This window comes from Bos javanicus, chromosome 3 (assembly GCF_032452875.1).
Source record: "Bos javanicus breed banteng chromosome 3, ARS-OSU_banteng_1.0, whole genome shotgun sequence".
Classification (NCBI taxonomy): domain Eukaryota; kingdom Metazoa; phylum Chordata; class Mammalia; order Artiodactyla; family Bovidae; genus Bos; species Bos javanicus.
In genome coordinates, this window is record NC_083870.1 from 9,705,049 (window position 1) to 9,729,589 (window position 24,541).

At 55.2% G+C, this 24,541-nt stretch overlaps 2 protein-coding genes across 5 annotated transcripts; one reads left to right on the forward strand and one right to left on the reverse strand.

Moving 5' to 3' along the window:
- Positions 1 to 4,708: 4,708 nt before the first annotated feature.
- Positions 4,709 to 11,828, forward strand: IGSF8 (immunoglobulin superfamily member 8). Of its 2 annotated transcripts, XM_061401860.1 has the most exons (7): positions 4,709 to 4,952; positions 7,970 to 8,347; positions 9,147 to 9,608; positions 9,926 to 10,333; positions 10,551 to 10,964; positions 11,297 to 11,427; positions 11,574 to 11,828. In XM_061401860.1, the coding sequence occupies exons 1-6, from the start codon at positions 4,898 to 4,900 to the stop codon at positions 11,410 to 11,412; spliced, it is 1,833 nt and encodes a 610-aa protein (XP_061257844.1). In that variant the 5' UTR covers positions 4,709 to 4,897; the 3' UTR covers positions 11,413 to 11,427; positions 11,574 to 11,828. The 2 variants fall into 2 exon arrangements, with proteins under 2 accessions (XP_061257844.1, XP_061257836.1); XM_061401852.1 differs by having other exon boundaries at positions 11,297 to 11,828.
- Positions 11,829 to 12,443: 615 nt separating this feature from the next.
- On the reverse strand, positions 12,444 to 22,959 carry KCNJ9 (potassium inwardly rectifying channel subfamily J member 9). Of its 3 annotated transcripts, none has more exons than XM_061401874.1 (3): positions 21,590 to 22,959; positions 18,388 to 19,295; positions 12,444 to 15,506 (listed from the first exon to the last, which is right to left on the reverse strand). In XM_061401874.1, exons 2-3 carry the CDS (start codon positions 19,235 to 19,237, stop codon positions 15,139 to 15,141), a joined length of 1,218 nt encoding a protein of 405 aa, XP_061257858.1. In that variant the 5' UTR covers positions 19,238 to 19,295; positions 21,590 to 22,959; the 3' UTR covers positions 12,444 to 15,138. The 3 variants fall into 3 exon arrangements, with proteins under 3 accessions (XP_061257858.1, XP_061257875.1, XP_061257868.1); XM_061401891.1 differs by having other exon boundaries at positions 18,388 to 20,106; positions 20,374 to 22,959; XM_061401884.1 differs by having other exon boundaries at positions 18,388 to 22,959.
- Positions 22,960 to 24,541: the final 1,582 nt, after the last annotated feature.

Genomic DNA, 24,541 nt, shown 5'->3' on the forward strand with positions numbered 1-24,541 from the left:
CCAGCACAGCCAATAAAAAAAAAAAAAAATTTGTAGAGACCCCTGGCCAAAAGCATTGCCATTGGTTCTTCTGAACCTTAGGGACATTCCTTTTGGAACCCACAAACTATATTTAACCATATATTAAAACAATCACGGCATGCTCCTGGGGCATGAAGACCTTAAGCACCACACTTTACAACCTGGAGAACTTGTCTACTGGAAAAGACATCTCCAGAAAGACTCTCTTCAACCCCACTGGAAAGGCCACTATCAAGTACTGTTAACCAACCCTTGGGCCATGAAACTCCCAAGGAATAGGCTCTTGGATCCATGTGTGACATCTAAAGAAAGCACCAAACCCCAACTGGACCTACACCCCAACTGGTGACCTAAAGGTAAAGATTTCCAAGAATTGAAGTGTATAATAGATGAAGGAAACAGCTTTCCCAATATGCCCAGCCTGTACATCTTTCCCCTACTGTTACTTCTTGCCTTATCTTCTCCCTCTCTTTCTTGGAAAGACAATGCTCTTACCCATATGTCCCAATCCATTGCCAAAGAGGAAAAACTTTCTAATTGTTAGATTTGTACCAGAAACCTCAATATGTCCATGACAGTGGTGACCCTCTAGTATTATCTTAAGTCTGATTGCTGTAACAAAATAAACCCCCTTTGTTTGCAGCCTTTAGTGATGAAATCTACAGAACAGAATGGTTTCTCCCTAAATATCCCCCAAACACACTGACTCTTGGCTCTAAAAGAACAATTGACAAATTCCAGTTATTGGCATTATTAATAAGTTTATGTGCACCACCTGCCTTTAGCTTTGTCTGTAGTAAATGAAACTCTCAATGAGTCTGTGAATATTTGGACAGCTGGTAAATGGGAGGCCAGAGTTTACTGGGATATTTAATCATCCCTCTTAATATCTATAATAAATCTGAAGCTTCCTACTGATTTTTCCCATTAAACCTTCATAAGCATCTCCAGTGGAAGCTACGTGGGCCATACATGACTCAGGGCCCACCTCCTTAGCAAGAGCCTATCCCTCTTTGGTCAAAACGCCAATGAGTATATGAATATAAATCTCTCCCTAATGTTAGGAGGACTTCCCTGGTGGCTCAGACGGTCAAGCATCTGTCTACAATGTGGGAGACCTGGGTTTGATCCCTGGGTTGGGAAGATCCCCTGGAGAAGGAAATGGCAATCCACTCCAGGACTATTGCCTGGAAAATCCCATGGACAGAGGAGCCTGGTAGACTACAGTCCACGGGGTCGCAAAGAGTCGGACACAACTGAGCGACTTCACTTTCACTTTCACTTTCTAATGTTAGGAGAGCTAGCTGCTTCTGCAGCCTAACAATGATCACTTGAATTCCTGGCTAAAGTAGTTGTAGACAATCAATAGCCTTGACTCCAAACAAGGAGGCATTAGCAGATACCACCTGTTGCCCATGGATAAATGCCTCTGGAGAAGGAGAAACTCAACTATACAAGATAGGGAAGAAGTATACTTGCTCTTGTCAGTTGACTACTTTAGGGTCATGATTTAAAAGCATCATACAGACAAAACCACTTTTAATTTTGCTTTGTATAATTTAAAAATTTTGCAACTGTTGCCTGTCCAACCTCTGCAGAAACAAAGCACCAAATAGAATGTTGACTCAACACGACACTTTCAAGGAAATATTTTGATCGAAAGGGGAAAATGTGAAAATGAACAAAGGAAACCTAAGTCCAAATGGAGTCAGGAAGCCACGAAGAGAGGGCTCTTACACACGTAACACTCCCTATAGCTTACAGATCCCACCCAAACAGGAAAAACGGTTTCCTTCTGACTCAGCAATGACAAGCTGTTCACCACTTGCAGAAAATGAAAAAGAAATCTGCCCTCTCGTTTCTTCCTTAAAATGAAAGCTCTTTCTTACAAAAGCTCAGCTTCTCTTTGTCTTCTCCAGCATGCCTATGGTTCAGCATAGTTTGTGTCTCTTGAATTGTAATTCCTCTGCTATTCCTGGATAAACTCATTTTTGTAGCTTCAGACCTTGTTATCTTTAAGATCAACACGTCCCATAAATTGCATCTATGATGATAATGATGTTTGGCAACATCTCTCATCTCTCAAGCATCAGAAAGGCATCATGTCCACTCCACTCCCAAATAAAGGGAGTGTGGCTTTTCTCCAAAAGCTTCCCGACACATTTCAGTTTTCACATAACTCAATCTGGCCTGTGGATGCATTTAGATAAAATCAGTCTGGAGATATCAGGCTGTAGATATGATAAAGTGTGAGGGAAAAGGCACCCTGCTGCCCTATTCTTGGGGCAGAACTGGAAGTACTGAGAGCGGAGGGCTGGACCTCTGGTTTCCTCAGAGGTCCCCAGGATTCTGCCTCAGAATTTCTCCAGTCTCTCTAGGGTTCCTGATGTGGCTTCAACTGAGCACCTCCTCTGATCTAGACTCTGTGCCAGACTCTGAGAAGACAAAATCATGGAAGGTTGTCTGGCCTGTGCCACTTCCCCTCTCTGGGCCTCCATTTCCTCCTCTGTAAAAGGGAATAAGGAGTGAAAGGAAGGGTTGAGGGGAATGAGTCGGAACAGATGAAAGTTTGAGGATGAAGGTGCTAGATGAGCTTTGGGGTCACCGGCCATGGACGGCCACTCTGACAGCCTTAGCTTAGCAGGCCTGGTTGTCCCTTTTCCTGGTCTGGCCCCACCCTTCCTGTTTCTCCCCACTTCCCACATTCTCCACCGCAGAGAAAGACAGAGTACCTGGGAAAGATGACTTTCCCACTCTCCCACCTCTGGGCAGGCTCCACCCCTCCCAGTGCAGTAATTGTTGTTCAGTCGCTCAGTTGAGTCTGACTCTTTGCAACTCCATGCACCTGCAGTGTGCCAGGCTTCCCTGTCCTTCATTATCTTCCAGAGTTTGTTCAAACTTATTCCCATTGAGTTGATGATGCCATCTAACCATCTCATCCTCTGTTGCCCCCTTCTCCTGCCCTCCATCTTTCCCAGCATCAGGGTCTTTTTCAATAAGTCGGCTCTTTGCATCAGGTGGCCAAAGTATTGGAGTGTCAGCTTCAGCATCAGTCCTTCCAATGAATATTCAGGGTTGATTTCCTCTAGGATTGACTGGTTTGATCTCCTTGCTGTCCAAGGGTCTCTCAAGATTCTTCTCCAGCACCCATTTCTCCTCACTGGAACTAGAGACTCCTTCACCTAAACCCCAGGATCACCCCCTCTTTAGGTCTGAACTAAATCTCTTAGCAAACGTTTTAAATAATTTACCCCTCCCCCATCTCCTATTTCGGAGAAGGCAATGGCACCCCACTCCAGTACTCTCACCTGGAAAATCCCATGGACCGAGGAGCCTGGTAGGCTGCAGTCCACGGGGTCACAAAGAGTCAGACATGACTGAGCGACTTCACTTTCACTTTTCACTTTCATGCATTGGAGAAGGCAATGGCACCCCACTCCAGTACTCTTGCCTGGAAAATCCCATGGACCGAGGAGCCTGGTGGGCTGCAGTCCATGGGGTCACAAAGAGTCAGACATGACTGAGTGACTTCACTTTCACTTTTCACTTTCATACATTGGAGAAGGCAATGGCACCCCACTCCAGTACTCTTGCCTGGAAAATCCCATGGACCGAGGAGCCTGGTAGGCTGCAGTCCATGGGGTCACGAAGAGTCAGACATGACTGAGCGACTTCACTTTCACTTTTCATTTTCATAGGAGAAGGAAATGGCAACCCACTTCAGTGTTCTTCCCTGTAGAATCCCAGGGACGGGGGGAGCCTGGTGGGCTGCCGTCCATGGGGTCGCAGAGTCGGACACGACTGAAGTGCCTTAGCAGCAGCAGCAGCATCTCGTATTTAGTGTATTCTGTGCCAGACACCTTCTGTACATTATCTCAGTTGTCACAAAAATCCTTTGGGGTGGATATCATTCACTTCAATTTGCCAATAAGAAAAGTGGAAGGATGTTAAATTAAGCTACTTGACCAGGATTGCCAGCCAGGAAGTGACGGCACCCAGACGGCCCAGCCTCCTAACTCTCTTCCTCTTGTTCTGCCCCCAGGGGGTGGCAAACAGGTCTTCAGTGACCCTGTGGAGCCGGTAGTGCCCTGCAGTTCAGATCCTCCTAGTTCCTCAACGTCTAGATCCCGCCCGTTCCCGTTTCAGCAGGATTTGCGGCGAGGCCTAGAGGTCCAGAGCAAATAGCCAGGTTCTAAATGCGAAGGCACAGTCACTTCGCCCATCCCAGGGCCCTAGCATCTAACTCTCAGAGAAAAGCAAGACGGTGCAGGGCACCGTGCACTCTGCGGAGCTTGTGGGGACTTGGCCAAGCTCCTGTGCCTCCCGCCCGCGGACTGGGGTCGGGGCGGAGCTAGGGCTGAGGGGGGCGGGCCTGGGCCGGGGTCTGGGCGGAGCCCAGTACCCGAGCCGCATCCGGGCTGGGCCTGGGCTGAGGTCGGGGCGGAGACTGGCGCAGGCGGAGCCGGGGCCAAGGTCCAGGACCCTGTCGGGACAAACCCGGGAACCTGAGCAGGGCCAGGGTTGGAAGGGCCTGGGGCGGAGTTGGGCATCGGGGCGGGGCCAGACTGGGGCCAGCAGCCTAGGGCCGGGGCGGGGCCTGGGCGAGGCTGGGAGGGGTCGGGGCCAGGCGGGGCGGGAACGGACTTCCTAGTAGCCTAGGCGGGAGGGAAAGCAGTAGGAGGTGGCGAGGAGGAGGGAAGAGGGAGGAGGGAAGAGGGCGGGGACTTGGCAGCTCCCGCTTAGCTCAGCTCCGCTCCGCGCACCCACGCCTCGCAGCTCCGCTTCGTGACCCCCACCCGGGCATGCGCCCCCCGAACCCCTGGTCACCCAGAGCCCGCGCCGCCCCCCAGAGCCTTCCTAGAGCCAGCTGTGCAGGATGGGCGCCCTCGGTCCCAAGTTGCCGCCGCCGCCGCTGCTGCTGTTAATGCTGGGTAAGCCCGGCCCCCCGCCCCGGTTCCCAGCCCCGCCCGGCAGGTGCCTGCTATCTGTTGTTCAGCCCTGTCGTCTCCCCAGCATTTCGGAGCTCCTGGTAGCCCCTTCTCCCTCAGCGGCGCCTCCAGCCTTCCCGGGCCTGGCGTCCAGCTGCCCTCTGTGGCCGCCGGCCTAGCCAGGCTTGGGGTTGGGATGAGGCACCCCGGTTCTAGGCCCTAGGCTGGGACACAGTGAAGACCCACCAAAGTGCGGTCCCCAGGGACCGCCAGGCCTCCGGGGGCCGGGTCCCGCTTCCCTGCTGGCACACTCAGGTCGGGGGGCGCTGCGACTCCTGTCTGCCTCACACTCAGCTTCAGGCCCGGCCTTAGGTACTCGCCCTGCGTGGGCAGTGCCTGGCCATCTTCATAATCGCCCGAGTTGGCTGGAGGCCCAGGGGCCCGTTCTGCCCCACGATCTTTTGAAGTAAGTCTCCCCTAATTGCACCCCCCTCTCCAACTTCATTATCTGACGAGTCAGCCTCATCCTGGGCCGGGTCTCTCAGATAGCACTTGTCTCTGTAGCCTCCCACCAGCTGTCACACCCCCTTAGTCCCAGCCTCCCTGCCTCAGGAGAAACCGGGCTCCCTGGAGACTGATGCTGAGGTCCCCAAGCACCCCGTGTCTCTTGCGGTGGGTGTTGACGCTGGGCTGTCTGGACCACTTCTGCATGGCTGCATGAGGGCAGTGACAGTGGAAATGTTCTGGGTGTGAACTGGAGGGCTCCCTGTAGGGCTGGCCTGGGGAGGAGGATCGGATGGTGACTGCCTACACAGACTCAGGAGACTGCAACCCTTGAAATCAGCACACAGGGCTGTGAGGGGGTGGCTTTGGTGCCCGGATTCGGAGCTGTCATAGTTAAAGCAGAGGCTGACGTAGCCCCAGCAGCCTGTTTCTAGACCAGCGCTCCATCTCAGAGCCAAGCGGCCTCCCTATACTGCATAGGTCCCCAGGCCCTGTGGGACTAGAATGAGTCCTCTCCTTGGGGCCCTAGGCAGGGCCATACAGAGCAGGGAGCTGTGGGCCCTGGTTACCTAGCACTGGGCCTCTTTTCCCCAGTGGGCAGCGTGGCGCAGAGAGGAGCCCAGGGTAAGTGTGGCGCAGAAAGATTAGAGAGTCTGTGGGATCTGAGTGCCCTGGATGTGGGCACTTACTCTCACGTTGAAGGTGAGGAAAATGAAATAACTTGCCCTGGAGAACACATTGAGTGAGTGTTGGGGCTTGGATTTGAACACACACCAGAGACCTGAAGCAGGTCTCTTTGCTCTCCTTTCTTTTTCTGCTAACCCAGAGAAGGGGGCCTGGCTGTGGAGAAAGCTGCCTGGCAGCTGGTTTCCCAAGGCGGTGAGGGTGACTTTCCCATGGGGATCTCCAAGCATCAGCAGTTGTGGAGCCAGGAAGATGGGAGGCGGCCCTCCTAAGCAGAGTCTGCCCTGAGGCCAGCGAAGGTGTCAGCTCCAACACGCAGATTATGAAACGCCCTGGGGCAGGGCCCTTCTGAGTCATAGGCTCTCTCCCTGTTAAAGTGGAAGAAGCTCCTAGTTCTCCTCCAGTGTATTGTGGACAGGGCTAGTCCACACAGTACAGCTGGGGATGGGCATGGGGCTGGAACTCGGCTTCCGGACTTCCAGCCTGTGCTCTAACCGAGTGACCACCAGGTCTCCCCATGACTCAGCCGCAGGGAGAAGACAGAGTTATGGGGAGGGCTTCCGGAGGACAGTGACCACAGACTAGGTGTTTTCCTCCCGCCCCTGCAGAAAGGTTGGGGTCTGTCCCTGGAGTGATGCTCTGCTTGGTGAGGCCATTGCCCTCAGGCCTCCCCTTGTATGTCCCCATTTACCTCCCTGCCTTTGTCCCTCTACAGGGGCATGGGGAGGCCAGCCAAGGAGAGTAGGAACTTGGCCAAGACATTCTACTTCTCGTACCTTACCTTTCTCATCTGTAAGATGGAGGTAGAGAGTTGACCCAGCCCTCCTTGTGTCCTGAGATTCTGTGATTTGGGGCTGTGGAAAGACAGAAGAAGAAGCTGAACCCTCCAAGGCCACAAGGCTACCCTTTGAGGGCAGGCTAGGGGTGAGCGTGGGGTGAAGAAGAGTTTTGGCCTCTCTGAGGAGAGAAAGATGGGAGGGGACAACCGTGAGGGCGGGTGGGGGACCGGGTGGTGGTGGTTACAGCCTCCCTACAGAAAGGGAGCAGTATGTAAATGAATGCACACTATATGCAAATTAAGGCTTTTGTTTAGGGAGTGGTGGGGTGGGGTGGGGGGAGGATTGTGTGTCAGCTGGGCCTTGGGGAAGGTTGGCAGGCACTGGTGGGGGAGGGGAGCCTCTGCCCCCAGAGCCCAGGGCAGAGGCTGGTTCTTGCCCCATGAGCCTCAGCTGCCTCGGCAGCCCCAGGGGGCGGAGAAGCAGTGAGCTCATGACACAGCTGGAGACCGGGGAGGGATGCTGTGGTGAGAACTGACTGGGCCTGTACCCTCTCCTGCCCGGGCCAGTGGCTCCATTGTCTGGAGTCCCCTGGCCCAGGTGACACAGCTGGGCCAACCAGCCCTTCTGATCAAAGTTTTTCCAGCTCCTTTTAAACAAAGGAGGGGGACATGTGGTCTCAGAAGACTTACCTGGTCTGCAGACAGGAGAGTGGGGTAACAAGGGGAGGGTACGGCTGGAATCAAGGAATGGTTAAATCAGAAAGCAGATACACTCCTTTCTGCACTTGGCTGCTCTGCTTCTGGCCTGCCAGGAACAGGGATGATTCTGGGTTCTGAGGCTAACCGGGCTCTCTCCCACCACCTCCTTGAGACCCAAAAGGATTGCCTCCCAGCATCCTTTCCTGTACATTCTGAGGTTCTTAGAATGGGCCCAAGCTGTACACCAAGTGTGCTCAGGTTTCCTTTCCTTTCACAAGCAGGCAGCAAGGATGATGCAGGTGCTGGGGGGATGCAGTGAGGACCGGGGCGTGCCTAACTCCGTCCTTCCCCGTAGGAATTGGGTGCTGTGCCCGGGAAGTGCTGGTCCCTCAGGGGCCCCTGTACCGTGTGGCTGGCACCGCCATCTCCATCTCCTGCAATGTCAGTGGCTATGAGGGCTCTGCCCAGCAGGACTTCGAGTGGTTCCTGTACAGGCCCGAGGCCCCAGAGGCCGCCCTGGGCATCGTCAGCACCAGGGACCCCCGGTTCTCCTACGCCATCTTTGGGCCCCGAGTGGCCGCCGGTGAGGTCCAGGTGCAGCGTCTGCAGGGCGATGCCGCGGTGCTCAGGATCTCCCGCCTGCAGGCCCAGGATGCTGGCATTTACGAATGCTACACACCCTCCACTGATGCCCGCTACCTGGGCAGCTACAGCAGCAAAGTGGAACTGAGAGGTACTGGGCCCTGAGAGGGGTGGGGCCACTCTCTCCCAAAAGCCAGGAAGTCAGGGCCGGCCCGAAACTCAAGAGGGACTTGAGGTCCAAGGAGGTCCCCTAATTTGACTTTGTGCAAGTTAGTGACTGGTCTGGGACTCTAACCCAGAACTCTTCATTCCAGGCCACAGCTCTTATTGAGGAGACCATGGCAACTGACTCCAGTCTTCTTGCCTGGAGAATCCTCATGGACAGAGGAGCCTGGCGGGCTACAGTGCATGGGGTCACACAGGGTCAGACACAGCTGAGTGACTAAGCACAGCACAGCTCTTACTTTACCAAGCGGCTTCCTGGGAGAAGGGGAAGTGTCCTAAAGCTTTCCATTCCCTGGAGGGTAGGGGAGCCCCATAGGGTGAACAGACTCCATTCCTGGAGATTTCAGGATCCAGATCTGGGGGAGGAGTGGGGAAAGTAGAGGCAGGGTAGGAGGAGGGAGACCACATGACATTCTTGCTATCTTAAGTTTCTTTGTCTTCCGGGAAGGAAGACAGAGCCACTTTGCTGAGTATTTCAAACAGGGGTCACTCTCAAACATAAGGGTGAGTAGGCAATGTGCTGGTTCTATGAAACTCAGCAAGTATTTATTGAGTGCCTGCTGTGTACCCAGCACTGTGCTTGGCACCACTTGGTTACAGAGGAATGATACAACACGAAGTCTCTGCCTCCTAGGATCTCATGGTCTATTTAGGGAAATAAGTTGTACGTGGAAAATAGCTCACACAGGTCAACAGCACCCCCTCACTCCACCTGCTCTCTCCAGTTCTTCCAGACACGCTGCAGGTGTCTGCTAGCCCCCCGGGGCCCCGAGGCCGCCAGGCCCCGACTTCACCCCCTCGCCTCACAGTGCACGAGGGGCAGGAGCTGGCACTGGGCTGCCTGGCGAGGACGAGCACGCAGAAGCACACACACCTGGCCGTGTCCTTTGGGCGAGCCGTGCCCGAGGCGCCTGTGGGGCGAGCGACTCTGCAGGAAGTGGTGGGGCTCCGGCCCGACCTGGCGGTGGACGCTGGAGCTCCCTATGCCGCTCGACTGGCAGCCGGGGAGCTTCGACTGGGCAAGGAGGGGCCCGAGCGGTACCGCATGGTGCTGGGCAGTGCCCAGGCGGATGATGCAGGCACCTACCACTGCACTGCCACCGAGTGGATTCAGGATCCTGATGGCAGCTGGGCCCAGATCGCAGAGAAGAGGGCTGTGCTGGCGCACGTGGATGTTCAGACACTGTGTGAGTGCCCGGGGTCCCCCAGTGCTAGCTGGGAGCCAGAGTATCTCAGGGACACTAGAGGACCATAATTCCAAGACCTGGGAGCCCCCGTTCCCTCAAGTGAGCAGTCTTGTTAGCATTGCTTCCCGTTAGCATCTGTACCCGTGATGGGTTTTCTCTGCTCAGAAATGGGTGTGGAGATGGGAGAGCCACGGCTGAGGGTGAGAGCCAGAGCCCGGGGTGGGGGAGATGGGGGGCAGTTGCCTGTTGTCAAGGAAGGACAGGTGCTCTGTGCCCTCTCCTGGCTCCTTGACACTCCTCCCCCGCCTGTGTTTCAGCCAGCCAGCTGGCAGTGACAGTGGGGCCTGGTGAGCGTCGGGTCGGCCCAGGGGAGCCCTTGGAGCTGCTGTGCAATGTGTCAGGGGCCCTGCCCCCACCGGGCCGTCATGCCGCGTACTCCGTGGGCTGGGAGATGGCACCCGCAGGGGCACCTGGGCCCGGCCGCCTGGTGGCCCAGTTGGACACGGAGGGAGTGGGCAGCCTGGGCCCTGGCTACGAGGGCCGGCACATTGCCATGGAAAAGGTGGCCTCCCGAACCTACCGGCTACGGCTGGAGGCTGCCCGGCCTGCGGATGCGGGCACCTACCGCTGCCTAGCCAAAGCCTATGTCCGAGGGTCTGGGGCCCGGCTTCGAGAAGCCGCCAGTGCTCGCTCCCGGCCCCTCCCCGTGCACGTCCGAGAAGAAGGTGAGCGGGGCAGGCTGGACCCTGGACAGGATTCAGGGTCTGTAGAACCTTTCCCTTCCGTTTCTGAGCCTCTCTCCCTCTCTATCAGCTGCCTCCATGTCTCAGCCTCACACTCCTCTTCTAAGATTGTGGGAACACTGAATTTCTGGGGGATCGCTTGGACAGTGGTCCTAACCCCATGTGCCCTGACCTTTCACCTCTGACCTTCGTTGTGCAGGTGTGGTGCTGGAGGCCGTGGCCTGGCTAGCGGGAGGCGCAGTGTACCGCGGGGAGACTGCTTCCCTGCTCTGCAACATCTCCGTGCGGGGTGGCCCCCCTGGGCTGCGGCTCGCTGCCAGCTGGTGGGTGGAGCGGCCGGAGGAGGGGGAGCTGAGCTCTGCCCCTGCCCAACTGGTGGGCGGGGTGGGCCAGGACGGTGTGGCGGAGCTGGGGGTCCGGCCTGGAGGAGGTCCCGTCAGCGTGGAGCTGGTGGGGCCCCGAAGCCATCGGCTGAGACTGCACGGCTTGGGGCCTGAGGACGAAGGCGTGTACCACTGCGCCCCCAGCGCCTGGGTGCAGCATGCTGACTACAGCTGGTACCAGGCGGGCAGTGCCCGCTCGGGGCCTGTCACAGTCTACCCATACACGCATGGTGAGTGACGCCCGCCCTCTCCTCCTTGCTCAGGCCTCCCCCCATCCCCCACTCTTGTTCTCTCCTTTGCATCTGATCCTCCCACTAGCTGTCCCTCTGGTCCCTCTTTCTCCTCCAAAAGTCCAGCTTTCGGCTGTTCACCACCCAGCTGCTCCAGTGTCCTGGTGGTGGGTACTGGCTTGAGTGCAGAAAGGGCAGGGATCTGGCAGAAGACTGTGTGTGTGGGAGAAGGTGGTGTGGACAGCTTGACAGAAGGTGCTGGCAAACGGGTGGGACTGTGGGTGGAGAGCAGGGACACCCCAGGCTGAACAGAGCCATCCTCTCTCGCCCAGCCCTGGACACTCTGTTTGTGCCCCTGCTGGTGGGCACGGGGGTTGCTCTAGTCATCGGAGCCACCATCCTCGGCTCCATCACCTGCTGTTTCATGAAGAGGCTGCGGAAACGGTGATTCCTCGCACCCCAGGTGAGGGGTGAGAACCCCCAGTCCTGCCTTCCCCAGTCCTCCCTGGCCCTACCCAGCCGCTCTCAGCTCTGCAGGACCCTGGCAAGGGCCAGGAGGGAGTCACGCTCTCCCTAGCCCCCTCGCCGCGTGCTCTCCTGTTCTTGCAGGTGTGACTGTCTTCCAGCCCAGCCGCAAGCCTGCCTCTGGTGTCTGAATACCCTCTCCCTCTGCCTGCCCTTCCTTTAATTTATTTGACCGACCCACCCAGAGCTGGGGACGTGGCCCCCCACCCCCCACGCCTTCCTTCCCAAGCTCGTCCCTCTGGCCTTCTCTTCATGATCTCATACCCAACCCAAAGGGAGGCAGTTCCCTGTCCTAGAATTAGTTTTTCTAAAATGTGAATAAACTTGTTTTATAAAATCCGGGCTGGCTGTGTCTTCCCTGCCGTGGGGGCTGGGGCGGGTGGCAGGGAGGCTGCTGGGGGCTGACAGCCTCTTCTGGACAACCCAGGCTGCTCTTCCCCCTACAAACACCATCTGGCCTCCGTGGGCCATGCCACCCACCCCAGGAGGGGACACCTGGGTCCCATCTGCTGTCCGAGCTGTCAGTGCAGAGCCGATTCCTGTTGGGATTCTTGCTTGGGGCGGGGAGGGAGGAAGGTGGGTGAGTTCCAGCTGAGCACAGCCTCGCCTAAGACTTCTCCCAGGTTGCGGGGTAGGGGCTTCCAGGGCCCAGTGCCCCCCTTTCTGAGTTCCCGCGCTACTCTACAATCTCAGTCTCTTGATCAGGCTAATCTTGGACCTGACTCCTCCCCGCCAGGCCCTGGGGCCTCAGCCTTTCCCTCCTGATCTTCATTATTTGGTCTGACAGCAGCAGAATGGAAGCCCCAGAACACAGCCGCCTGGGTGGTGGGAGGACAGCACTCAGAGGAGCCCCTACAAACCCCCTGCTCCTCCTGGCTGCGCCCCCATCCCCTCCCGCACCCTTGGGGCTCCCAGAATTTGTCTGTGCCTAAGGATTCTCTGATCTCTTTCAACTCAGTGATTTAAACATTTATTGAGCATTACCAGTTTGCCAAGTGTTGTTTTTACAGATGGGGCAACCAAAGCCCAGAGAAGTGACGTGACTTGCCGAGAGTCATAGAACTAAGTAGTGACAGAGTCAGGACTCGAACCCCGGTCTCCAGACTCCCCGAGCCGCACACAGCAGGGCCCTGAGAGGTGGCTGAACATGAGGAGAGGGGCGGCAGGGTCTCAGGCCTCCCGTCCAGCCTCAGTTCTCTGCAGTGGGTTCATTTTTAGTGGGTGAACTCCCACGGGAGCAAGTATGGGCACCAACAGTCCCCTCCCGTCTATCCAGACTCCAGCTGTCTCAGCAAATTGAACCAAAAGCACACTCCATTCCATCCCCCAACATTTGTTTTTTGTGAACAACTGATGCCAGGGTGCAGGGACCTCATCTTTGACTGATGGTGGCCCAGGTGACCCTGATCTGCGGCAAAGACGTCCTCTCTGAGCTGGCATGGCTCCTTCCTGCTTCCAGGAGGTACAGCGTCTCATAGGACCCCAGCTTCGCAGCCTGGAATGCAGCACCGTGGGGTGCTCCCCACCAAGGAGTTCAGACTTTTATTAAAAGTTCAGGAGTGGGATGTAGCCAGGGCCAAGGGCTGGAGGTCACTGCTGGGGATGGTGCACTTACGCGTGTGCACACGTCTCTCCCAGCCACAGGTCCTCCCGTCTCTGCCCCTTCTTGACTCGCTGTTGCTCTCCCTTCATCATCCTGGGATGGAGGGCCTCACTGGTGACTGAGATGAGGCCAGGAAGGGGATGCACGTGGCATGGGAATATGTCTCCAGGGGCTCCTGTCCCAGCTGGGCAAACGGCAGGCCACAGCCACACCCAGATATTTGGACTCTCGCTTCTCTCACACCTTCTCCCACGTTTAAGCCTACCTCAAGTCCCATGTGGGATTCCATCCTCTGTCACTGATGGCCTTCCTCCTCTAGCTCCCATTGCCTCCCCAGGACACCCCCTGAAGCCCTCCCAGCTGCTTTGCTTTATCTATTATGCCTACTCATCTTCACCAAACCCCATCTCCAGCTTGTCGCTGCCCTATTTTCACTGACGGGTGAGTCCCTGGGTCCAGAGTTAAACTATTCAGCCTGGGTTTCCGGGTCCCCTTTCCCTCCACCACAATTCTCCACCCGTTATATTTCAGTCTCCTTCCCAAGGATCCTCAGCGACTCCTCAGCTTGATGCCCACTTCCTGACAGAACCCCCAGTCTGCTTAGGGGAGGGCTTCTCAAAGCGTGGTCCCTGTTCTGGCATCAGGACCTGACGTGTTAGAAATGCTGTTTTAGTCTCTGTCCCAGCCCTACTGTGTCCGAAACTATGGGAGTGAGGTTCAACCATCTGTGTCCCCGAGCCCTCCAGGTTGACCCTGATGCCCACCCCAGTTCACAACTGCTGGCTAAAGTCACTCTCTAGGTCTGACTCAGTCCTCGGCTTTCTGATCATCGAGCCCTCCCACCCGTACTCAGAGAGATTGCCCAGGTTCTTGGTTTGAAACAGTTGCCAAAGGCATATGTCCCTGTCTTTCCCACGTGCATGCGCTGTATTTCCGGAATAGGAATCGGATCTCTGGCCATCCTCCCCACACATGCCTGGGTCAGTGCTCCGGACCCAGCTGGCACCCAGTAAGCCACGTGAATGACTCCCTCTCACAGTACCCCAAGACTGAGTCTTGTTTCCCGAGGGCCCCGTGTCCCAGCTCTAGTGAATTCACGAGCTCCATGTCTCCCCTGGTTCTTCTCTTCACAACTCTGCTCTCCCCTCCCACCTCTGCAGTGGCACTTCTGAGGTCTCCCTCCGCTGTTAGAAGATGGTCGTCCCTGGCTTGCCTTGCCCAGGCCCAGCCCCAGGGCCCTAGGGCCCCAGCTCTGGCATCTCCCCTACAGTTGGCTTCCCTGCATTGTGGACGAGGGGATCCCAGCCCCAGCCTTACCTCTCCTGTGTCATTCCACAATCCTATTCCTAAAACTCTTCCCTGTAGCCCTCCTTCACACCCTACTGAGCTGCCCTCGCAATCTCTCAGCCTGCCCTCAGCCTGTCACGGTGGTGAGGGTGGAGGCAGGAGGACAGCCTCTCCCTCTCTGCCTGCCCCCTTCCAGCTTTCTCTGCCCTGGGCTAGCTCGGGCTGCTGCGTCCAGTGAGACAGAAGCGCCAGACTCAGGGAGGCTGGCTGAGGAGAAGAGTGGGGACTAAAATGCAGCCCACATCTGCTCCCCAAGCTGTGCACCCTGGTTTAGGGTGGTGTAAGTCTAGAGGAAAAGGGTGCCTTTTTAGAATTTGCACAAAGATGCTCTGTGAGTTAGCGGCAGCCCTGAGCGCTCCACCAGCCTGTCAGCCCATTTATCTATCTACTGGCTGTCTCTCTCTGCTTCCATCTTCTCATCTGGCTCACACAGGCCCATCCTTCTGTCCATGCATCCACCCATGAACAGACAGGAAGGTCAAACACAGACAGGCTGGGTAAGTTCACCCATCCCCACCCTCCATTCTCCTGAAATCAGGATCTCTCCCGTCCAAGTTGGATCCCAGACCTGAGATTCTGAGGGGGCTCTCCAGCTTTGGTGCATTCATAGGGACCTTGCCGGACTCCTTCTCCACCTACGATATTCAGCTCCCCAGGTACCTGTGTCTGGCCCTGCCACAGGGGTCTGAAGGAATCTGGTCATACCTTGGATTCACTCTCTGGGGGTGGCAGGCAGCCATTCTGCTCTTTGTCAACCCCAGCCCCTTCGCCCGCCCCCTCTCCCGCCTCCTCTTCCGCCTCCTCTCCAGCCCCCTCTCCAGCCCCCTCCTCCTCCACCTTCTCGTCCAGCCGGCTGGGGATGGACCAGTAGAGATGGGCGTCCAGTCGGGCCGCGGCCTCGGCCAGCTCCCGGGCGCTGCATGAAGGTGTGGGCACCTCAAAGGTCTCGTGGAAGCTGGCGTAGTCTACTTCGTAGAAGCCATCCTCCAGGGTCAGCACTGAGGTGAAGCGGTGGCCCCATAGCACCTCATCCACCAGGTAGGAGCTCCGAGCTTGGCATGTCATCCCTGGGGGGAGGGGCATAGGTCAAGGGGATCCCAGCCCCAGCCTCACCTCTCCTGTGTCATTTCACAATCCTATTCCTAAAACTCTTCCCTGTAGCCCTCTTCAAGGGCCCCCAACCCCCTTTGGTCCAGTCTACTTTCTCTTCCTTCCCAATTCTTGTACCCCTCCTCCCCTCCATTTACCCCAACTCTTCATCTCTGGCCCACATTCTCCCTTCCCCTCCATTGGAGATGCCAATCAGAGAAGCTTAACTTTGAGAATGACCTTGGAGATCATCTAGTCTAACTTGCCTCTCTATACAGGGTACCCCACTGGAGCATTCCCAATAATGTGCATTTAGCTTGCACTTGATTACCTCCTAGGATTAAGACCTCACCACCTCACAAGGAATCCCTTCTTTTGCGTGATAGCTCTAATATTTGAGTTGTTCTTTATACAGAGCCCAAATCTGCTTCCCTTAGTCTCATTCCTCTGCTTTATGACACCCCTTCAAGTAACTGGAAGCAGGAGTCTCAAGTTTCATCATGTCTTCTCTCTTTCAGACTGAATATCTGTCTCCCTTCACCATTCCTGTGACCTGGCTTCCAAAAATTTTACTTTCTTGACTGCAAACCAGAACGGCCAAGGAGGATGCTTTAAGCACTTTGAATGTGATAAATACTCCAACCATGGCCTGATGCACGCATAAGAGAGGGCTCACTGCCTCTCCTTCTGCCCATGATTCTTTAGCTAATAGGGCCCAAGATTACATTATATAAACATTTTGGGAAGCTGCATCACATTGCCTGTGGCCAACTAAAACCCCCAGTTCTTTTTTCACCAGAGCTCTTCCATGCTGTGCTTACATAAGTGATTTTTTTTTAAGCCTAAATCTAGAACTTTATATTTATTCCTTTTAAATGTCATCTTGTTGGGTTTTTGGCTCATTATACTTGCTTTTCAGAAGCATTTTGGATACTGACTCTCTCACCCAAAATATTACCATCCTTTCCAACTTTGTCTCTCTAGAAAAATCCGACAAGCTCCCCTCCCTCTCTCCTTCACCTCACCCTCCCCCGTACTCCTTGCCATGGCCATGTGTCCTGTTTTCCCTGTGGGGTGGCCACAGCCACTGTGGCAAACGCTTCTCTTCTACTTGGGGTCTCTCACATCCCCCTCAGCTCATATCTACCTTCGAACAAAGGGGAACAGAAGAGTGAACACTAGCTGACCAGAGACTGGCTCTTAACACTGAAAGCCCCACCTTGAGCCAGTGTGGGGACATTGGTGTTCTCTGTTCCTTTGGCTGGCATAGGAAATGTCCAGGAGAGGAGGGGAAGAGGAAACAAAAGTGACCCTGGAGAGAGGGGGTTCGAGGAAGAGGGTGAGGGGCTGGTGGTACCTGAGAAGAGGGTTGGGCAGGGATCTCCCAGGTACCAGCAAGAGTGCCAGCTGGTGAGATGAGAGGAAAGGAAACTGGGTGAGTGGGGAAGGGAAAGGAACGGGGTGTGGTGTGGGGGAAGGAGTGAGGAAGACTGGGGCAGACAGTGGTACAGGCTCGGAGTGGAGCGTGCTTGCTGGCCCCAACTTCGGATAAGCCAGCAGGGGACACAGGCAGCAGCCACAGGGCCACCTGGTGGGCCTTGGGTTATCCACTTGCAAGCTTCTCCCATTTCTATCCCCATTAAAAAAACATGTTTTGGGCCCCACCAAAGCATACAGGATCTTAGTCCCCAGACCAGGGATCCACCCCCACCTCCTGCACTGGCAGCTCAGAGTCTCAACTGCTGGACTGCCAGGGAAATACCCTCTCCCTTTTAGATCTCAAGTATCAAAGGACTCATTTGCTGGTCCTGCTACACTGGTCTTGTCCTACCTGCTCCCAAACCTTTCACTGTGGAGGCCTGAGTTGGAAATTCTGACATTACAGGTACATTGCCAATTCCTTCTGGAAAGGGGCTCGAAATGTTCAGGTCATCTGTTTCCTTTGTCGGTGGAGACTGAGCCTTTTGATGGACTGGGAAACCCAGGTAGAGCTGCGAGCAGCTGTCAACCTCTCCTTAAGGTCCAGGCTAGGAATAAGAGGTCATAGAAAACCTTCACCATCAAATTCCAGAAGCCTGGACCTCTCAGTATTGAAAAAGATTGCAAACCTTAACCTTCCCTCCTACTCTGCACCCTAAACACTGAAGCCAGACTGCCTGTGTCCACTGCTTATTTAGCCTATGACTGTGGACAACTTAACTTCTCACTGGGGCATTCTGCTCCCTGAAAAATGAGCACAAAAATGAGAAATAACCTCAGCAGGGTCCTTCGTGGGGCTTGGATTAAATGAGCTCAGAGGGGTAAAGTGCTTTGGAAACGTGGAGGGCAGGGAGTAAGCACTGGATTGGCTACTGTCATTGCTGCTGCTAAGTCACTTCAGTCGTGTCCGACTCTCTGCGACCCTATAGACGGCAGCCCACCAGGCTTCCCCTTCCCTGGGATTCTCCAGGCAAGAACACTGGAGTGGGTTGCCATTTCCTTCTCCAATGCATGAAAGTGAAAAGTGAAAGTGAAGTCGCTCAGTCGTGTCCGACTCTTAGCGACCCCATGGACTGCAGCGCACCAGGCTTCTCCGTCCCCTGTTTGCACTTCTCAGCCAGGGCCCCGGCCAGGGCTACTTCAAGAGGATTCCTGCCTTTTCTCGGCTCTCTGGGGGATCACTCTGTTCACACACTTCTCCCAACCCAGGTCCCGAATCTCACCTCAGCCTCTCTCATCCTCTACCAGCCTCTCCATCCATTCTCTACCAGTCCCCCCATCCCTCTTCGCCCCCTGCTTCGTCCACCCTGGCTCCTCTAGGTCCAGTTCCCTGCCCACCCGCTCCCCTCCCCTGCTCCTCCTCCTCAGGGCCGCCCGCACCCGTGGCTTCCACCATGCCCTCGAGGATGACCACGATCTCGAAGTCGTCCCTCTCGAGGGCGCGGCGCGACGCCTCCCAGAAGGGACTGGCGGCGTCGATCTCGTGGCTGATGACGAGAGGCGAGACGAGGAAGAGGCGGTCGTCGCCCGTGTCGAAGCCCACGCTGAGGTCGGTCTGGTGCAGCGGGATGAACTCGCCCTCCAGCGTCTGGCGCGAGCGGATGAGCTTGGCGCGGATGGAGGCCTCGACGATGTGCGAAGATCGCAGGTCGCCCACCCGGAACATGAGGCAGAGGCGCCCGTCGCGCAGCGACACCACGGCGTGCGAGGAGAAGACGAGCGTGGCGGCGCGCTTGTTGGGCTGCGAGATCTTGACGAACATGCAGCCCACCATAAAGGCGTTCACCATGGAGCCCAGGATGGCCTGCAGCAGCAGCAGCACGATGCCCTCGGGGCACTGGTCGGTGATGACGCGGTGCCCGTAGCCGATGGTGGTCTCCGTCTCGATGGAGAAGAGGAAAGCGGCCACGAAGCCGTTGAGGTTGTTGACGCACGGGGTCCACGCCGTGTCCTCCAGGTGCTCCAGGTCGCCGCGGCCGTAGGCTATCAGCCACCAGATGGCGCCGAAGAAGAGCCAGGTGAGCGCGTAGGCCAGCACGAAGAAGAGCAAGCTCAGGCGCCACTGCAGGTCCACGAGCGTGGTGAACAGGTCGGTCAGGTAGCGGTACGTCTCGCGCACGTTGCCCTGCTGCACGTTGCAGCGCCCGTCCTTTTCCACGTAGCGCTGGCGGCCGCGGCGCCGCGGCGGCTCCTCAGTGCCCGGCGAGAAGGCTGCGTTCTCCTGAGCCATGGCCGTGGCCGCGGGCGGCGAGGTCACGGCCCGGGCGGCGGCGCGGGGCCTGGAGGGGCTGAGAGGTGGGCCGTGTTAGCCGACCCGCCAGAGAGGCCGAGACGTCCGGGCCTGCGCGCAGGGGCCGGGTGGCCCTGTGCGAGTCCCTTGCTGCCTCTCGGCCTCGGCTTGCCGCATCGGTAGAATGGGAACGATACACACAGCCCTAGCTGGCCCCACCCGCAGCTCACAAAATCGTGAGGATCCAGTGGGATAGGGTGTATGAACTGGATCGCACTCTGCATGACTGATTATTTTAGAAGGAAAGGGCGGGGCGTGGTAACAGAGATCTTGGTCCCACTGCCTCTAACCGGGCTGTACAGCACCTCATGGCCACCCTCAGGCAAAAGGCCCTGGGCAAGAAGGGAGTTTCCTGAGATCTGTACGCTGTGAGCTTCTTGAAAGCTGGTGGTTCATCTTCCTCTCCAGGGCAGAGCCCTCCCTGCCCAAAGGCCTCCCACTTCCACACCACCCAGGCTAAAGTCAGGCAGTCTCCTTATTCCTGATCTCCGCCTTCAGCCTGCCGGCTAACCAGGCTCTTTTACCATTCACCAGGAAACTGACGCAGAAAGTCTTTCCCATTTCTCCCTCTTTGGACCTTGCTTACTCTACTCCCAACCCCCCTCCCCACACATCTTCTTCCTCTCAAGAAGCTTACAAAGGAGAAATGAAAGTGGTGGAAAGCGAGTGAAAAATCTCCAGTGGGCAAAGGTTGAACATTCCCACCTTAGGAAATTCCCACTGAGAATTCTCCCTGAGGACTGACGCTGGTCATTGCAGCTGTAGCGTTAGCCCCATTTCCCCTGGGTTATTTCCACAGTGGAGACAGCCTGCAAATGGGCAGGAGCGTCGGAGGATGTGAGATCAACACGGACAGCCAGGGTAAAAGAAGCACAAAGTTCATCAAGATTAGGCTTGTAACCCTCTAGCAACCTACTCCTGATGAGCCTTTAACTCAGATAAGTGATTGAAGCACCCACATTTACCTCTCTCCTCCCTTCAGTTCTCTCCCCACCCCAGCCTCCCACCTCCCTTGACTATCCTCACAACAGCCCCCCTCCATATGTCCCAGATCTCACATTCCAAGAGAAGCCTACCTGATTTTGCTTTAAATTCTTCCCTGTGAGCAGCTCTCTGGACTGCAATCTGCCCTAAGAGAGAGAGACCCAGAGCCCTTCCATAGGCATCTAAGGACCCCTAGGAGGTATGGCCCATACAAGGAAAGGTAAAGCATAAAGATTCAAGGTTTTTCAACCTTCCCTTCTTCCTGGGAATCATCCTCTTCTCCCATTCCAATCCTGGACTGGTTGTAGTAGAGTGGTGGACGGAAAGATGTGACATAAGGATCACAGATGGTCTGGACATTTGACCAGGTCCTGGGGAGAAACTGCCTGGATATGTAACTCCAAACCCAGCACTCTTGAATTTAAGTTCTGGAGTGAGGTGTTCTGTAGATCTTTGGAGGCTGTGTGGGTGTGGGTGTGGGTGTATGTGTGGTGTGTGTGTGTTGCTGGGGTAGAGGGCAGGAGAAAAAACCAAAACAAGATGGCTTGGAGCTTGGGGGCATCCCCTATACTTATTTTTCAGGAGGAATCAGGGACACATCCACGAGTCCCAGTGCAATGGCAGATTAGGGTCTTCCCCTCCCCCAGTGGTGAGTGTCCTTTTCTCTCCCCGAAGCTCAGGATATCCTTGAGAAGTGATCTCCAAGCACTGACTGGCTTAGAGATCACAGGTCCTGCAGAAAAGTACCTGAGCCCACTTATTCCAGCTTCCATCCAGGTGGGCTTTCAGATGTTCTCTCAAGGTCTTAGGTCATCTGACCCCCAATCTGCCTGCTTAGGCAGATTTCTCTGCCATGTGTGGGGAAGAAACCCCAGAGTCTGAGAGTCCCCAGAACTCTCTCATCCTCCATTGCCCTAGGGATCTAGGTGAGCCTCACTTTGATTGTGTTCTGTCTCCTATCTTCCTTAAGTGGGGGCTGCATTTTTCTCAATGGGGCAGCAAAGGTGTGAAATGGTTGCCTTCATCCCGGGAGCAAAGACTCAGTTTCTGCAGCTTCCCTCCGGAGAGTCCTGTTCCTCCAGCCTGTTCCTCCTTATTTCACGTGCATGCTGTGTCCCCTTTTCAGAAGACCCCAGTGCTGCATTCTGCTGAATCTCCCTTTCTCCCACTTGAGAGTGCTGGCCTGCAAGGGGGCTTATTTTTTGGAAGGGGATCTGATGAAAACTCCCTCAGTAACCAGCTCTTCCCAAATCCCCACTTGCCTTGGAAATAGGGGCCCAAACCCAAGTCCCCCGCAACTCAACTCACAGCGTGTGGAGAGGAGAGTAGCCGGCAGCAGAGACCCCTGGGGGGTAGCGTCCATGCCCCTGACACCGCCTCCCCCTCACCCCAAGCACCCCTGGAGGGTGGGAGCCGCAAGCACTGCTGTTTCTCCTAAATGTAGCGGCAGCTCTGACTAGGACTTGCTATCTGTGTCATCCCCACTTCCCAGGCTCCCCTGCTCCTCTCCTGTTTCCACAGCAACCAGTCTGGCGACAGCTCTAGAGCATCCCCCTCCCCTCCCCAGTCCTGGGTACCACTAGAGGCTGATCCACACGCCATAGCTATTTTTAGCCAAAGTCCCTCCTCCTGGACAACTCAATGCTCGCCTCCTCACCCCCTCAGAAAAAAAAAAAAAGAAGAAGAAAAGCTGGCATGCTGGCTCTTTCCTAAGAAGCTCCTTGCTCTGAGAAAATACAAGCCCTGATGTGTTTGGGAATTAGGCATTTGGTTTCCCGGGGATTCACCTCCAGTCGGGCTTCTGGGTGCTGGAAGGTTTGAAGTTCCTGGAATGGCCTGGCAAGATGGAAAAGGCAGTGCTGAGTAATACGATCTCATGAGGCAGTTTTCTGGGTTCAAGTCAGGCTCTTGGTCAGGCCCGCCATCACAGTCTTCATTTTTAGAGAGGCCACCCTGATCCAGAAGAAAGTAGTCAGAGAGAAAAGAGATCCACCCAAGGAAGGGAGGTAGGGTCAGGGGTTCTGACCTTTGTCACTGATTTTCGAGGTGACCCATTTCAGTCAGCCACAGTTGCTCCATCTTTTCCAGGACATGGATATGTGCAAATAGCCTCTTTCCTCCTACTTCACAGGGTGTGCAGATTGAATGAGGCAATGTAAATAGAAGGGCTTTGGAGTATAATTTGTTAACAGTGAAAGGTCTAGAAAGAGCCCAGATGTCCAACAAAAAAGTCTAGGCTAGGGCTTACTAACTCTTCATTCAACAAACTCTTATGGAGCCCAAGTGCCAGGTAATGTGCTGGGTGGGAGCAGTTACAGAAATAAGTCCCTGCCCACCAGAAGCACGTGGTTGCTCGGGAGAAAGACACATAAGCACAGAATACTGACACTGCTGCTGCTAAATCGCTTCAGTCGTGTCCGACTCTGTGCGACCCCATAGACGGCAGCCCACCAGGCTCCCCCGTCCCTGGGATTCTCCAGGCAAAAACACTGGAGTGGGCTGCCATTTCCTTCTCCAGTGCATGAAAGTGAAAAGTGAAAGTGAAGTCGCTCAGTCGTGTCCGACTCTTCGCGACCCCATGGACTGCAGCCCACCAAGCTCCTCCGTCCATGGGATTGTCCAGGCAAGAGTACTGGAGTGGGGTGCCATTGCCTTCTCTGAATACTGACACTACTATTAAGGATTCTTTGAGTATCAGCTCTGAGCTAGACACACCTCATTTAAAAACCCTGGGTGATACCCTATGAGATAAGTACTATTTTCTCTATTTATGGATGAGAAAACTAAAAGTGAGAAAGGTTAAATGGTTTACTGAATGTCACAGAGTTGGATATTGGCAGAGAAGTGATCACACTCACACATCTTGTCACTCCCTTGGTAATGCAACATCTATGGCAAAGCAATATAAGCAGTTACTATGTTCATACATGTAAACATGCATGTAGGCACACTGTTACATAAAAACCAGAACATGAAAGTATTCTCTCTTTTTTTGGCCACCAACTCAGCTTGTGGGATCGTAGTCCCCTGTGCTGTGCTTAGTCGCTCAGTCATGTCCAACTCTTTGCGACCCCATGGACTGTAGCCCACCAGGCTTCTTGGTTCATGGGGATTCTCCAGGCAAGAATACTGGAGTTGGTTGCCATGCCCTCCTCCAGGGGATCTTCCTGACCCAGGGAAAAACCTGCGTTCTTTAGTCTCCTGCATTGGCAGGCGGGTTCTTTACCACTGGCGCCACCTGGAAGATGCTAGCTATGGTCTTCCTTCTCATTATCCTCCACCCAGGCGGCTCCTGAAATCCCCGCCCACCCAGCGCCACCTTCGTCTGATCTAGTGCCACCTAGTGAGACCTGCAGGGGGCACTCCTGGTACACTGCCCTCCTCTAGCCTTCTCCCCTGTGTTTCTTGTTCTAAGTGGAAATATCGAGTTTTCAGCCTGAGATTGGCATCAGGAGGGCAGCTAGAGCCCCGTCAGCATCCCTGTCTCCTGGGCCTAGCCCTGTCACCTGAGCCTCGGGACTGCTAGCCCGCCCTTCTCTGTCCTGCCAAACAGCCACTCACGTTGGTGCCACTGTGCCAGGAGCCCAGGGAGAAGAAACGGAACTCCTGGGCAAGAACGTATTTGCATAGGACTGGCCCCATTTCCTGGAGAGGGAGATGGCAGAGCTGACAGGACCCCCCAGAAGCTGTATCAGCCAGCCCCCTTCCTCAGTCTAGGCTGCCTTGAGCATAGCCTTGCTGACAAAGAAGAAGCCCACAACCCCCTGCCCTGCTTTGCCGATCCTTCTGGTCCTGGATTTTACTTGGTATCTAACCAACTCTTTGTTTATCATTGAACTTGAACAGAGTGAGGGAAAAAACATTTTCTTAGGTACCAGGAGACAGAAACATAGGCAAGATCCCAGCTGTCAGTATTATGGGATAAAGCAAGCAACTTTACAAGGAACCAATTAAATATGTCAGTACAGTGTGATGATGGGAGATTGGGTTTGGAACTGGAAAATATTGAGGGCAGGAGGGTCACAGCTGGGGCCACATTGCTGGTCTATAAAGAAACTTAGTACAAAATAGCAAAAAGGAACTCTCTCTGGGCAGATGTACTCCTTATGGCATGTAGCAAGTGGTACTTTGGGGTTAAAAAAGTGAAAACGGGAGTCCCTCCAGTAAACACTGCTCTGAGCCATGATGCAACAAAAGGCAAAGTGAATGCTGGTCCTTAGTTTCCCCCCTCAGCAGGTGCCTTTGTGCAGTCCACAAACT